Here is a 13,677-nt window from a genome sequence, read left to right as displayed (position 1 = left end):
AAATTTTTCATTGTGGTTTTTATTATGAGTCTGCTAATAAATTCCATATGATACTCTAAATTTTGTTTTGAGTCCACTGATCAGTTCCATATGATATCTTAAATTTTGTTTTGATTCCATTAATAAATTCCACATGATTCCTAAATGTTAATGTTTTGTTACAATGAGTAGTACGTTCCTTAAGTCTACCCTGCCGGCTGAAAACACGCAGTGAAAAGTCACAGGGAAAACAAGTGAAGTGAAAGCACTTACTAAGTGTTAAGAGTAGAGTTGTTGACTTTACACAGTGAATACGTTATCGCAAGTATGTGGACAAGATCTGTTTCTAGTGAGAGGCACAATTTGATTAGAAACATGAATGCTTATATACAATAAATATTTTACCAAATGAAATTTCCTATAGACAAATCTTTATGACCATAAGATTACAATTCAGCAGTCCTTGGGGGTCTTAACCTCCAAACCTTTCAATTACATAGAGACACTGTGATTGTTAGTTAACAGACTTAAACACAAATTGAATTAAAGTATAGATTTGATGTCAGTTTCCTACAATTTACTAAACTTTTTCTTATGTAGTTAACAAAATACAATAGATAGCTAAGTACATTTTCATTTCAAACCACCCATGGCAACTATCTTTCCATTCTTTTCAGTTCCTCATTAAGGTGTTACAGCTTTATGTAGCATCAGACTCTTTAACAAAGCCTGAATCAAAGAACTGGGGCTTACAGTTTTCTGTTTTCCCATGTTATTGTTAGTTGTTGACAACCTAAATAACCTACAAGGAACTAACTTGAAAGCACAGAATCAGGATTAGAAATGTTTATTAGGTGGGAAAGTCACTTGGTATTTTCCAGATATTATATATACATAAGAATTTATATATAAGAATATTGTCTTCCCTTTTTGAACATATTATTTCACATAGGCATATGTTAGTTGTTGTTGTTAAGTGCTGTCGAGTTTGTTGTGACTCATAGTGACCCTGTATAGGGTTTCCAAGGAGCAACTGGTAAGTTTGAACTGCCAACCTTGTGATTAGGAATATACTGCTTATCCTACAGCACCACATGTTATCAAAAGATACATGTGTTTGTAAATTTGCAAATCTAGTGTTACCAATCCACCACTTTTGTTTGCTATTGTGATGGGTAGAAAATTGTTTTGGTGTGGGTTTTCTGTTGTTATTTTTGTATTACTGTTATTGTTGCTATAGAAGTCCAGTCATTTCCTTTTCCTTTTCTATTAACCTACATATTCATAATCTTGAGACATTTTCAAATTGTAAAGTAGGAATTACATTTATAATATCGAAAGAGAAGAATTTGAATTGATTTTCTACTTGGTTAATGTTAATATGAAGTTGAGCTTAATTCTTTTTGAATGCATACACATACATGATTACCACATAGTGGTTTTTCCTTTTTCCTACATTGAAGTTCGGGAGTAACCAGTCCAAACCAGAATTCACAGTGGACCTCAAGGGGGCAACAATTGAGATGGCTTCCAAGGATAAATCCAGTAAAAAGAATGTTTTTGAGGTAATAATTTTTTTCTAAGTATAACTCATATTTCTTAACTGTAAAGAATTGGATTTTCTGTTTTTGAGTTATTTTGGAAATAGTCTTTCATTGTGATTATATATATATATATATATATAGCCAAGCTTATATTGTAATTTAAGAAATGCTGTGTAAAAAAGTCTGGGATTCATTTACTTAAAATTATTAGATCTCAGACTCTATGAAAGGATTTCAAAAAGTTCATGAAAAAATTGATTTAAGATAACAGAATTTTCCCACCAATTTTTTTGAAGCCCCTTATATATAATGCAGCCTACGTTCTACAAGTTGTGCTTTTCCTCGGCAGCAACAAAGTTGGTGTGATTTCCTGTCTCTACCAAGTCTAATATTAGAAAATATGTTAAGGCCCTCACTCCAGACCTCCATTATTACCTTTCATTTTGTCATTGAAAACCCTCCAGAATAGTATATGACCCTGTATCGAGTATTTATTGCTGTATAACAGACAACTCTAAAACTAGTAGCTTTATACAACCACAGTTACATTTGCTCAGTTTTGTCTGTTCTGAGCTGGGTAGGTCTGCTGCTGCTTTAACTTGGGACCATCCATGAAGACTCAGTGCTCATGTGACTTGACTGGCCTGCGTGGTCTAACACATGTCATTCACATGTCTGGTGTGTTGGTGCCGACTACTGGGGAAGCTTCTCTCTCCACAAGATCTGTCCTTCAAAGAAGCTACCCCTGGTTCCTTCACATGGCTGTGTCAGGGTTACAGAAGGTTGAAAGTGGAAGCTGCAAGGTTCCTTGAGGCCTGTTGTTCTTGCTGTTAAGTGTTGTTAAGTCACTTCCAACTTGTATCGATGCTGTATATAGGGTTCCCATAGTGCGGCTGGTGGATATGAAGTACTGGCCTTGTGATTAGCAGTCTAGTGCTTATCCTCTGCATCATTTTCCGTGTTATGTTGTAATCTACAAGTCAGTGGTGTAGCCTTGTATTCAGTGGGATGGAAAATTAGAGTCCACCCATTGCTGGAGGACCAGCAAAGTCACATTGCAGAGGGTGGGCCTATACAGGTGGTAGCAATCCTTGCTGCTATCTTCACCACCTTCCCAGTCCTGACCAGTCCTTCTAGCCTGATGGCTCAGTCCTTCCTTGGCTTCTTTTCTAGGCAGAGTGGGTTAATTGCTGTTTTCCAAACCAAACCAACAAACAGAACCCAGGTTCCTGCTTGTGTGATTTTTACTCCTGTTTTATTGTTCTGCCTTGAGCCATGCCAGTCTCTGTTTGTCAAATGTTACCTGTCTTCCAAGATGCATGGCAGATGTCACTTCAGTCATGATGATTTTTCTTGGTTTTTGCTTTTTAAATAACATTCATTGTAGTCTATTTTGGGATATTATTATTTGTAAGCTGTTCCCCAAACTTGTTAAGTGTCATAGAGTCACTTCTGACTCATAGTGACCTTGTATAGGGTTTCCAAGGAGTAATTGGTGAATTTGAACCGCCAGCCGTGTGTTTCACACTGACCTTGTGGTCTAGTCCTTTATCCCACAGTACTACACCAGGACTCACCCCACTAGGTGATTAAAATTAATTTTTTTTTTAAAGCAGAGACTATACTTTCCCTTTTCTTTGAGTGACAGCCTGTAACCAAAGTAGTTCACATGCAATGAACATTTAATATGGTTGACCCACTGTCTTAAAAGATACGCATGACAAATACAAGGCTTTCCAGTTTCTTGTTTCTTTTTTTAAATTTATTTTGTTGCTGTTGAGAATATGCACATCAAAATATAACAGCAGTTTGTTTCTACAGGTACTGCTTAGTGACATTGATTTTATTCTTAGAGTTGTGTAACCTTTTCTGAGTTTTCTCCATTAACATGAACTCACTGCACCCTAATGTTCCAGTCTAATCTTGTAAGTTGCTGTTGTCAGTGTGATGTCATATAGATAGCTCTTAAAAGAGCTCGATGCAGGACATTTTTTCTTTTACTAATTAAAATAATGGTTAGTTTTAAGATGACATCATGGATATTTTTAGTTTAAGGTTTAAGGATTATTTCATGGCCTAGTTTCAGGGATTCATCCAGTTCCCTTGGCTCCAGAAAGTCTAGATTCTTAGAATTTGAAATTCTGTTCTTATTTCTTCCCTTTGGATTAGGATTTTTCTATAGGATCTTTGATCAAAATGTTGAGTATTGGTAGCCAGGCATCATCCAGTTCTTCTGGGCTTACGGCAAAAGAGGCTGTTGTTCATGGAGTTGTTCAGTTAGCACACATTCCACATCCTCTTTCTGTATCTGACTCTTCTTCAACTGTTGCTCCACGCAAATGCAAAACAGTTACCATGCCTTAGATGACAGCTTGCAAGTCGTTAATAGTCTTGCAATTTCAATAGGTGTTTCTGGAATGAAAAACATTCCATGGGAAATAGTTTATGTTTTATTCCTGTCTTATGAAATAACAATTTCCTCAATACTATCAAAATTTTGAAGGAGAGACGCTATATAATTTTCTTCAATCCAGTAATTTTCCGCTTAATGTCACATAATTTTTTTGAGGAATAGTTTTTTTAAACATTATTTAGATAACTATGTTTGGGGAGTAGCATGTTCCAGAACATGCTCATGTTTCAGGTTTAGTAGCATGTCTTAGTTAAATCCAGAATGCTTCTTAGAAGCCAAGATGGTCAGACTTTGTCTCTCATAATATTAGACGTATTCCAGTCCCTGGAGAAGGACATCATGCTTGGTAAAGTGGAGGGACAGTGAAAAAGAGGAAGACCCCCAACAGGGTGGATTGGCACAGTGGCAGCAGCAGTGGGCTCAAGCATAACAATTGTGAGATTGGTATAGGACTGGGCAGTGTTTCCTTCTGTTATGCATAAAGTTACTATGACTTATAACTGACTGGATGGCACCTAACAACAGCATGTCTCAGAATGTCATTTTGGAAAAAAAAAGAAAAGCTTCTCAGGTCTATGTACAAATGAAGTATGTTCTTTACAAATGAAGTATGTTTCAATTTTAATTTAAAATTCATGACTTTGATACTTTAACTTATTTTTAAATATAGTAGATTTCAGTAAGTTTTATGGCATTTGTGTGATGGAATCCTAAATTACTAGATTTTCATTGAGTGTTTATTGTGAAGCACACCATTATGGTCTGTAAAATAACTCAGCTTGTCTTATTTTATGCTAAAATAAAAGATATTCCATAGCTGTGTACTACTTTACCTTTTGTTTTATTAATATAACGGTGGTGGTGGTGTGCTGTGGAATTAGTTCTGACTCATAGTGACCCTGAATAGGGTTTCCGAGGCTGTAAATGTTTACTGGAGCAGAAAGCATCGTCTTTTTCCCATGGAACGGCTGGTAGTTTTGAACAGCTGACCTTGAGGTTAGCAATCCAACTCATAACCACTGCACTACTAAAGCTCCTTATTAACTAAATGGATGGCATCTAATCTTCTACTAGAGTCCTGGTGGGGTGCTGTAGGATAATCATTGGACTACTGGTCACAAGGTTGGTGGTTCAAACCCACTAGCCATTACTCGGAAACCCTATATAGGGTTGCTATGAGTTGGAACTAACTTGATGACACTAAATTACAACAACAAATTTTCTACTGATGGTTTTGTAAACTTGAAGTCAAATGTATTAATTTATTTGTTGAAAGCCTTAACAGTACTTTTTCTTCTCCTTTCTCTGAAGCTGAAAACTCGACAAGGAACAGAACTGCTGATTCAGTCTGATAACGACACTGTAATTAATGATTGGTTTAAAGTTCTCAGTAGTAATATCAGTAATCAGGTATGTGTTTGACCAGTATATTTTCACCTTCTGAGTTGGGTTGCTTTTTGGTTTTCTATTCTGCGTATATCATATCAATTTATACGAGGTAAGACTTGTATATATTTTGTTAGAGTTGGTAAAAACAATGGTCACGTTAGTAAATTTCAGAGCCTAGTAAATAACATTCTCATTTATATAATATATAAAGGAGCCCTGTAGCATAGTGGATTACGAGCTGGGGTATTAACTGCAAAGTCAGTAGTTCGAATCTACTAGTCATTCCAAGGGAGGAGGAGCCTTTCTGTTCCCTTAAAGATTTATAGCTTTGGAAACTCTGTACAGCGTCGCTACGAGCCAACCAACTCATTGGCGGCACACAGCTTCCATCACCATTATTTCCATGGAATCGAAGTAATACTCACATTTGACATTGGTTCAAAAAGAGAACAGTGAAACAGTGTCTAGCACATAGTATTTACAGTGACTGAAAGAGAGTTAGGTACAATACTGTTGATGGAAACATGTTTTGGGCAGAATTGTGAAATGAAGGAAGTTTTATTAGGTTGTCTTCCTTCCCATACCTCTCTTAAGTATCTCCCCTGTTACCCTGAAGCGTCTAGTTCCCTTATGTTTCTGGAAGCTTACTTCTTTGTTTTATGACAGTAATCTCAACCTCAAATTCAAATTCTAAAGTTGTGTTAGTAAGAGCAGAAGTGAGCAACTAGGATGTGTACTTCCTTTAGACTTGTTTCTTCCCCCTCCCCATGTGAGGGCATGGCTCCTGAGGATCATCAGAACGACAGAATGGAAGATTAGATGTATGGAAGTGTGCTCGTTTTATAGGATCCTTGGGGGCTCAGTGGTTATGCACTCTTATACTATCCTAAAGGTCATCCATTTCAGCCACCAGCTGCTCCATGGGAAAAAGGTGTGGCAGTCTGCTTCTGTACAGATTTGCAGCCTGGGAGACCGTATAGGGCAGTGCTCTAGGGTTACTGTGAGCTGGAATGAGCTGGATGGCAATGGCATTGGTTTTGGCAATGGTTATGGTTTAAAACTAAAATAGAAGCCAGGAAGGTTGGGAATGACTGGCTTTTGTAGAAACTGCGGTATCTATCAGAGACTTGTGAGGTAACACTACCTCTGCCAGCTTCACTTTGTTCACTTGTAGAGAGAGTGGATTTGATTTTCTCCAAGTTTCTTTTAAAAAGATTTTATGGTTTACTTCATTCAAAACACTCAGATTTGGAATTTGAGTATTTTTTTAACTCTTTCTTCCTGAACTTTTTACCTCTTCTAGCAAATTAATCACCAAGCTATATGTAAAAATCATATTTTGCAGAATATAATATTGTATATTTCTGAATCCTGTCCCTTCCTATTTATTCCTGAAACCAAGGATAACATCTTTATATAAAGAATAACTTCCTAAACGTTTTTCCTTATTTAATCTAAACCTCCACGCATTTATTCCTAATGCCATTGCTATAGGAAACTGCCTAATGTCAATTTGGGGCCCTGGTGTGGTGCTGTAGGATAAGCATTGTAACTGCTCATTGCAAGTTTAAAGGTTCAAAGCTACCAACCAATCCTCAGAAACCTTACATAGGGTCACTTTGAGTTAGAACCAACTCAGCAGCACTTAACAACAACAACGATGTAGATTTTATATTCCTTTCCTGCTCAGAGCTTAATCTGCATTTCCCAGTATTCTCCCCAGTATGGACTGTCACATGGTCACAGTTATGTGTTCACTTTCCCTGGAAAGCAAGCCTCTATCGTGCTTTCATTTAACCAGTGTGAGCATCCAGATGCTGGACCTCTCTGTGGCGCTTACAGGTAAAGACAAAAGATAACTGAAGACAGACAGCTGCGCCATTTGTTGATGCCATGAAATGTGATGAGTGTTATGATGGTAGAAGATGTACAGCCTACTATAAAAATGCTCAGTAAGTCAGGACTAACCTAGTGGATGGGACAGGGAATGCCTTGTAGAGTAAGTTTTTTAGTGTCTATTTTTTAAAAATTGAATTACTAAAGGGCCAAAAGGAATAGGCCAAGTAAAGAGAAAGGAACATAACTCCAGACTGAAATTTTGAAATATATACTGCTTGTGTTGTTGTTAAGTGCTGTCTAGTCTGTTTCAACCCATAGCGACCCTGTATAGGGTTTCCAAGAAATGGCTGGTGAGCTTGAACTGCCAACCCTGTGGTTCAAACCGACCTTGCAGTCCAGCACATTAACTTACAGTCCACACCAGGACTCCATATGCTGCTTGTATAATATTAAAAAATATAACTACTGAGGAATATGCAAGACCTCTTCAGGGAACATTACAAAACATTATTGAAAGATATTAAAGAAAAAGTAATCACGAGAAATAATGTTCATGGATTTAAAAGATTCAGTAATGCTTTACAAATTTATAGATTTGAAGTTTTTGAATTTCATTCAGAGGTCCTACAGGCTTTCTGGGAGAACTTGAAAGTTTATTCTAAAATTCTTGTAGAATTGCAAAGGGCTAAGAATGTCCACCCTGCTCTGAAAGAAGAAAATGGAAAACCCTATACTGTCATATGTATATAACTTGGTATAAAGCTGTAGTCATTAAAGACAGTGTGGTATCTGTGCACGGGTAGTGCAGAGCCCGATGGATAGAGAACCTAGAACAGCTCCACATGGGTACAGGCACGTTATGCCGTAGATAGTGCTGCTGGACAGTAAGGTGCTGAGACCATTGGAAATCCAGGAAGAAACTAAAGCTCTTCATCACACTCCACACCATGCAAATTCCAGGTGAAGTAAAGTTTTCCATGTGAGAGCAAAACAATAGTTTTTAGCTTTGAAAAGTCAGTACAAGTTTTGACTGTAAACGTGTCCTTGGTTAGATGACTGTGTTGTGGTTAAGTGCCGTTGAGTCGATTCCGACTCATAGAAACCCTTTACAGGATTAACAAGGAGCATCTGGTGGGTTTGAACTGCCGGCCTTGTGGTTCACGATCTAGTGCTGATCCTACAGCGCCACACCAAGTTGTTATTGTTAAGTGCTGTCGAGTCAGTTCCAACCCATAGCGACCCTGTATAGAATTTCAGAGGAGCGACTGGTGAACTTGAACCACCAACCTTGAGGTTCAAACTGACTTTGCAGTCTAGCGCAGTAACCCACAGAGTCACACAGCAAGTAGAGTTCTAGGTTTTCTTTAACTTTTCAACATCTGTGGGTCTGTGAGTAATGCTTAACTGTTAGCACACAATGTGATTTAAAAAGATTGTTGATATTCAGAAATAACTGTGGTGGCACTGTAGGATAAGCACTGGACTGTGAACCACAGGGCTGGCAGTTCAAACCCACCAGCCACTCTGTGGGAGCAAGATTTGAGGCTGTCTGCTCTGGAAAAAGATTTACAGGCCCTTGTTCTTGTTATCACTGTCTCACATGTGCAGTTGATCAAAATGAGTAAAGGTAAACCTCATTACCAGCGAGGTCCATTATAGAGGAAATTATCAGCTGTTATTTTCTTTACTGAAATTCAGAAGTTGTGTGCCATCTGGGAAACAATACTTCCAAAGTTTTATCAGCTATCTAAATCATTTATAATGTAGACGAATTGCTTTCCTAAAGCTCATTTAGGAGAATCAGTTACTGACTGTTCTGAGAATTAGGCTGTTCTGACTACAGTAATACTAGAAGTAATACAGGTTTGTGAAACATCTAACCTCCAGGCTGTAGAAAATGATGACGGACTTGAAGAGGAGACCCCAGATTCACCAGGAATAGAAAAGCATGATAAAGAAAAGGACCATAAGGAACCTAAAAAGCTGCGTTGTAAGTTGTTTTTTCCTGTTGCTAATGGTTTAAGTGAGCTTATTCTGTTAACTTTTCAAATAACTATATTAAAGGTGAGTGTAGTCTGTCTTTTATTTTTTAAAGTTATGATTATGAATTACAAGTCTCAGTGTTTCAGTACTCTTTCTTCTTATGAACTCATTCTTTTTCAGCTTCATGGTATGCATCCCGACACCATCATATCTTATAAATTTGAAGATATTTTGATAAGTCAGGAGGAAGAAAATACATACTCCAGTACTCTTTTGTTGAGATTTCTAGGGAACGGAACTTTATTGACTTAAAATAAAATAGTTGATATTTAAGATTCTACATAGAACTTATGCTTTAAGAAGTCAACAGTCTTGGGTCAAATGCCATATTTCTTTACTGGCCACAAGGCAGCCATCTGTGGACTTAAGGATCTGTCTGTGCATGTGCACAGGTCCATGCAAGACTAACAGCTTGAAGAACAGCGTTTTCTGACGCAGCCCTTTCTAAAATTTTTAGCGCGGTTGTAAACTGTGACTCTTCACTTTGATAAATCTGTTCTTAACGAATCCAGGTTTAACTCTTCAAATGATAAATAGCGAGGAAATCAGTTCTCTATTCTCCCACATCTCACTAAAGTCTAGAGCTATTAATTGACCTGGTCACCCTAAAAGAGTGTAAACATATGAAAAATTCATGATTTTTATTCTTTATTAATATATTGTTTATGCTCTGAGTCTCCCCAAAATTTAGCTATATTCAGGAAATTTACTTATTTGCATTTTTGTTGTAACTAAAAAATAAAGGCAGTGTATCTTTGTGATTAAAATTCTGTCAATTAAAGAGGAGACTTTATACTTTACAGATGTTCTCATTCTTAATAAAAGTCACGATGATGAGACTTTGCTTAAAGTATCAAGAGTTGTGGCGGTTATGGATGCATAGCCAGACTCCTAGGTTCACTAAGGAGAGGGACTTTTTAATTGTTCTTTGGATGTTTTTTGGGGAAGGTTCATTTTACCTTCTCAAACTGATAGATTCAAAGAAGATGCATGGACTCATTTGTGAAATAATTATTTAAATTAGCGTAATTTAAGAATGTCTCAGTACACATACCAACAAAAGACAGCTTGGGGTCAGATGAAAATGAGCTGTTTAATTTTTTATAACCTTGAAATTGGGTATGCATTAGTTTGATCTTTTACGTGTTACTTTCAACCACATGAAAGTTAGAAAAATGGAAATTTTTATATATGAGATTAATGTGTGTTGAGTACAAGTTGGAAAAACTTTGTTACCAAAAAAGTTACTCTTTTATGAAGTACTCAGTATCTTTCTTTCTGTCTTAAGCCTTAAAAGTATATATCATAGATTCTTCGGAACAGAAAAAAACCAAGAAAAACTTAAAAAAGTTTCTTACACGACGCCCCACTTTGCAAGCTGTTCGTGAAAAAGGTTATATTAAAGGTAGGTAGAAGTCATGTTTACAGTAATGATGAACTTTGGCCAAAATCAGAAATAAGACATTTCAAATTAAAAGTTCCAATCAGTAAAAATGTTCCTATTTTTATTCATAAAGTTTTTAAAGTGATTAAAATACATTTGAGTAACGGAAGTTTATTTTTTTAAGTGCATGAGATTTTTTTTCTTTTTTAATTGGCTGAAGCACTGAATAGATGTAAACACCAGACTAGCTTCTTGGAAAACCTGTATCAGAGAAGTCCTGGTGTGTAGGATAAACACTGGACCTGCGGTTTGAACTTCAAGGTTGGTGGTTTAGATCCACCAGACACTCCTGAGAAACCTAATGCAGGGTCTCTCTGAGTCAGAATTGACTTGACAGCACATAACAACAGCAACAACACACTGACATGATGGGTGGCAGAATTTTACAAGTCATAACAATAAAGAGTTTTAATTTTGAGATGCAAAGGTCAGAAGAAATTAGAAAATCTTAATAAACTATCACTAAGAAAGAGTCTCTTTATGGTGCAAACAATGAACACACTTTGCTGCTAACCAAATGGTTGCGGGTTCATCAAGTCCACCTAGAGATGCTACTCAGAGGTACCTCTGAAAGAAAGGTCTGGTGAGTATTCCCAAAAAGTCAGCAGTAGAGCCCAGTTTACTCTGACACAGGTGGGTTGTTGCGAGTAAACCCGGCTCCACAGTCACTAGTAACTATACTAAGAAAGGAGAGAAGAAAACCAAAATGAACAAGCCTGTTTTATTCTTCAGTTCTCACATGAGGTAGTATAAAAAGTAGTATCACGTGTTTTTTTCTAATTATATAAGTTCCGTTTATAAGTACCAAAATGCACTAAGTGGCTCTTTTCTAATCAGAAAGATCCATTAAAATCTCATATAACCATAGTTCTTTAGATTCATAGGCGTAAGTCTAAATTCCTGAGATTCTATATTTTCTAATACATGACTCAAAGCCATGACAGACATTGATAAATAGATGGCTACATGTTAAAGTGATACATAATGTGTGTGTCCATCCAGCCATGCGATTATGGGTTTCTAACAAAGATGTCATTGGAACTTTTGTTTTTAAATCATCTATATTAAAGTACACAAATGAGTGTCATTAAAAAGGTATTTAAAAGATGCCTAGAAAGAGTTATGTAATTGAATGATTCAAATTAGCAACCTTGAGTTTTTGGTAAACAGGTATTCCTAGATAAAGTATATGGATTTAGCTTTTGGAGTTTAAACCCGAAACCCCACTGTTGTTGATGGATTCCAATTCAGAGTAACCTTCCAGGACAGTGGAGACCTCCATAGAGTTTCCAAGGCCGTAAACCTTTATGGAAACCGACTGCCACATCTTCCTTCCACAGAGCAGGTGGTGGGTTCAGACCACCGACCTTAAATCCAAATGCTTAACCCACTGTGCTACTTGTTGTTGTTAAATGCCCTCAAGTTGGTTCCAACCCACAGCGACCCTGTATAGGGTTTCCGAGGTGCGGCAGGTGGACTTGAACTGCCAACCTTGTGATTCAAACCGACTTTTCAGTTTCATGCACTAACCACACAGTGCCACACCACGTGCTACTAGGGGTCCTGATACTGAGCTTTGTTGTTATTAAGTGCTGTCCAGTCAGTTCTGATGCATAGTGACCCCGTATAGGATTTCTGAGATTCGCAGTCCAGTGCTTATTATATGGAGCCACTGTTTAGAGCTTTTATATAAAAAAGTCTGACAAGCAAATGAACAAAACTACTGCTAATTTGTTTACTATGGTTTTTCCTTGAGAAATCTAAACTGCTGCCGTGGTGTGGCTTTATATATCACTTCAAATATTTTGTTTTCGTGATATTTTGCACTAATGTTCAGTTTAAAACTTGTGCTGAAAGATTAAAAAGAACACATTTGGAATATGTTTTGTGAGGTCAAATGTTGACACTTAATGGGTGGCATACACATGCTTGAGTGAAAGGTTTTTGAGTTTTTACTAAGTGGCAGTCATGAATACCTATATGCCTTGAATACCTATAATTCAAGAATTTCAAATTAATTCTTGGCGCTAATAGAGTGTGTGTTCAAGTGGGAGACAGACCAAAAAATGAGTTGATTAGATAATTTAAGACAGTGGTGATTCCTATGAAGAAACTAAGAAGGTAATAAAATAGGGTATGACTACGATCAGGTCATCTTAAACTTGTCAGGTTTTCCTGAGAGGAGGAGTTAGTTCCGATGACACCAGGAATGATGACCCAAATTTGGGGGAACAGTGTTCCCCACAAAACAGATAGAAAATGCTAAGGTGCTCAGGCAGGAATGAGTTGGGGTGTTCATGGAGAAGAAAGATTGTATGAAGTGGAATTTAAGAGGTAGGCTGAGTACAGATTATACAATGTAAGGTAAGTCATGGTAAGGAATTGCTTTGTTTTAGTCACTTTATGAGCTAAATTTTGTCAAGGTGATTTGTTTTTAAAATTAAATCTCTTTCAGATCAGGTATTTGGAGCCAATCTTGCTAATCTATGTCAGAGAGAGAATGGCACAGTACCAAAGTTTGTGAAGTTATGCATTGAACATGTTGAAGAATATGGTGAGGAAATGGTCATACATATTTTTTTTATCTCTTTCATTTTGAATTATGTGATAGTTTACATGGGAGAACATTAGCTTTACGTTCATCCTGTTGTATATTGCTTTATTGCCATGGTTACAATCCCCTCCATGCAGCATCAACCAACCAAAGGATGTACCCGGCAAGCCTGCCCCCCAGTCGTTAGTACACAGTCCCTCTCCCTCTCTGGGTCTAGAGTTCCCACCCACTCCGTCTCTCCTCTCTGGTGGCACTGCTTCTCCGGGTAGGGTCCTGCTCTCTGCTCTTTTCCCTTGATGGTCCCAGAGACCTCCGCTCCTGGACTGCAAAGTCAACGACTCCCCTCCTTTTGCTACATAACATCATCTACTTTACATTTTCAACCCTCACAGTTAGTCATGATAGCAATTATTCACTATTGTGCCGCATTAGTACTATCCCCATCTCCTTTCATCAGCCCCACCCAGACAGT

At 37.4% G+C, this 13,677-nt stretch overlaps 1 protein-coding gene across 3 annotated transcripts in view; it reads left to right on the top strand.

Annotated features, from left to right (window-relative positions):
- The window catches only part of ARHGAP12 (Rho GTPase activating protein 12), a 109,327-nt gene that overhangs the window by 89,658 nt on the left and 5,992 nt on the right, over nt 1–13,677 (top strand). For all 3 annotated transcript variants that reach the window (XM_006874034.1, XM_006874035.1, XM_006874033.1), the window contains 5 exons: nt 1,443–1,544; nt 5,248–5,346; nt 9,052–9,154; nt 10,496–10,612; nt 13,107–13,205. In XM_006874034.1, coding sequence (XP_006874096.1) covers nt 1,443–1,544; nt 5,248–5,346; nt 9,052–9,154; nt 10,496–10,612; nt 13,107–13,205 — 520 coding nt within the window. The remainder of the gene's footprint in view (nt 1–1,442; nt 1,545–5,247; nt 5,347–9,051; nt 9,155–10,495; nt 10,613–13,106; nt 13,206–13,677) is intronic.

The sequence above is a fragment of the Chrysochloris asiatica genome, unplaced genomic scaffold (assembly GCF_000296735.1).
Source record: "Chrysochloris asiatica unplaced genomic scaffold, ChrAsi1.0 scaffold00258, whole genome shotgun sequence".
NCBI lineage: Eukaryota > Metazoa > Chordata > Mammalia > Afrosoricida > Chrysochloridae > Chrysochloris > Chrysochloris asiatica.
This window is presented reverse-complemented; position numbering and strand designations above follow the sequence as displayed.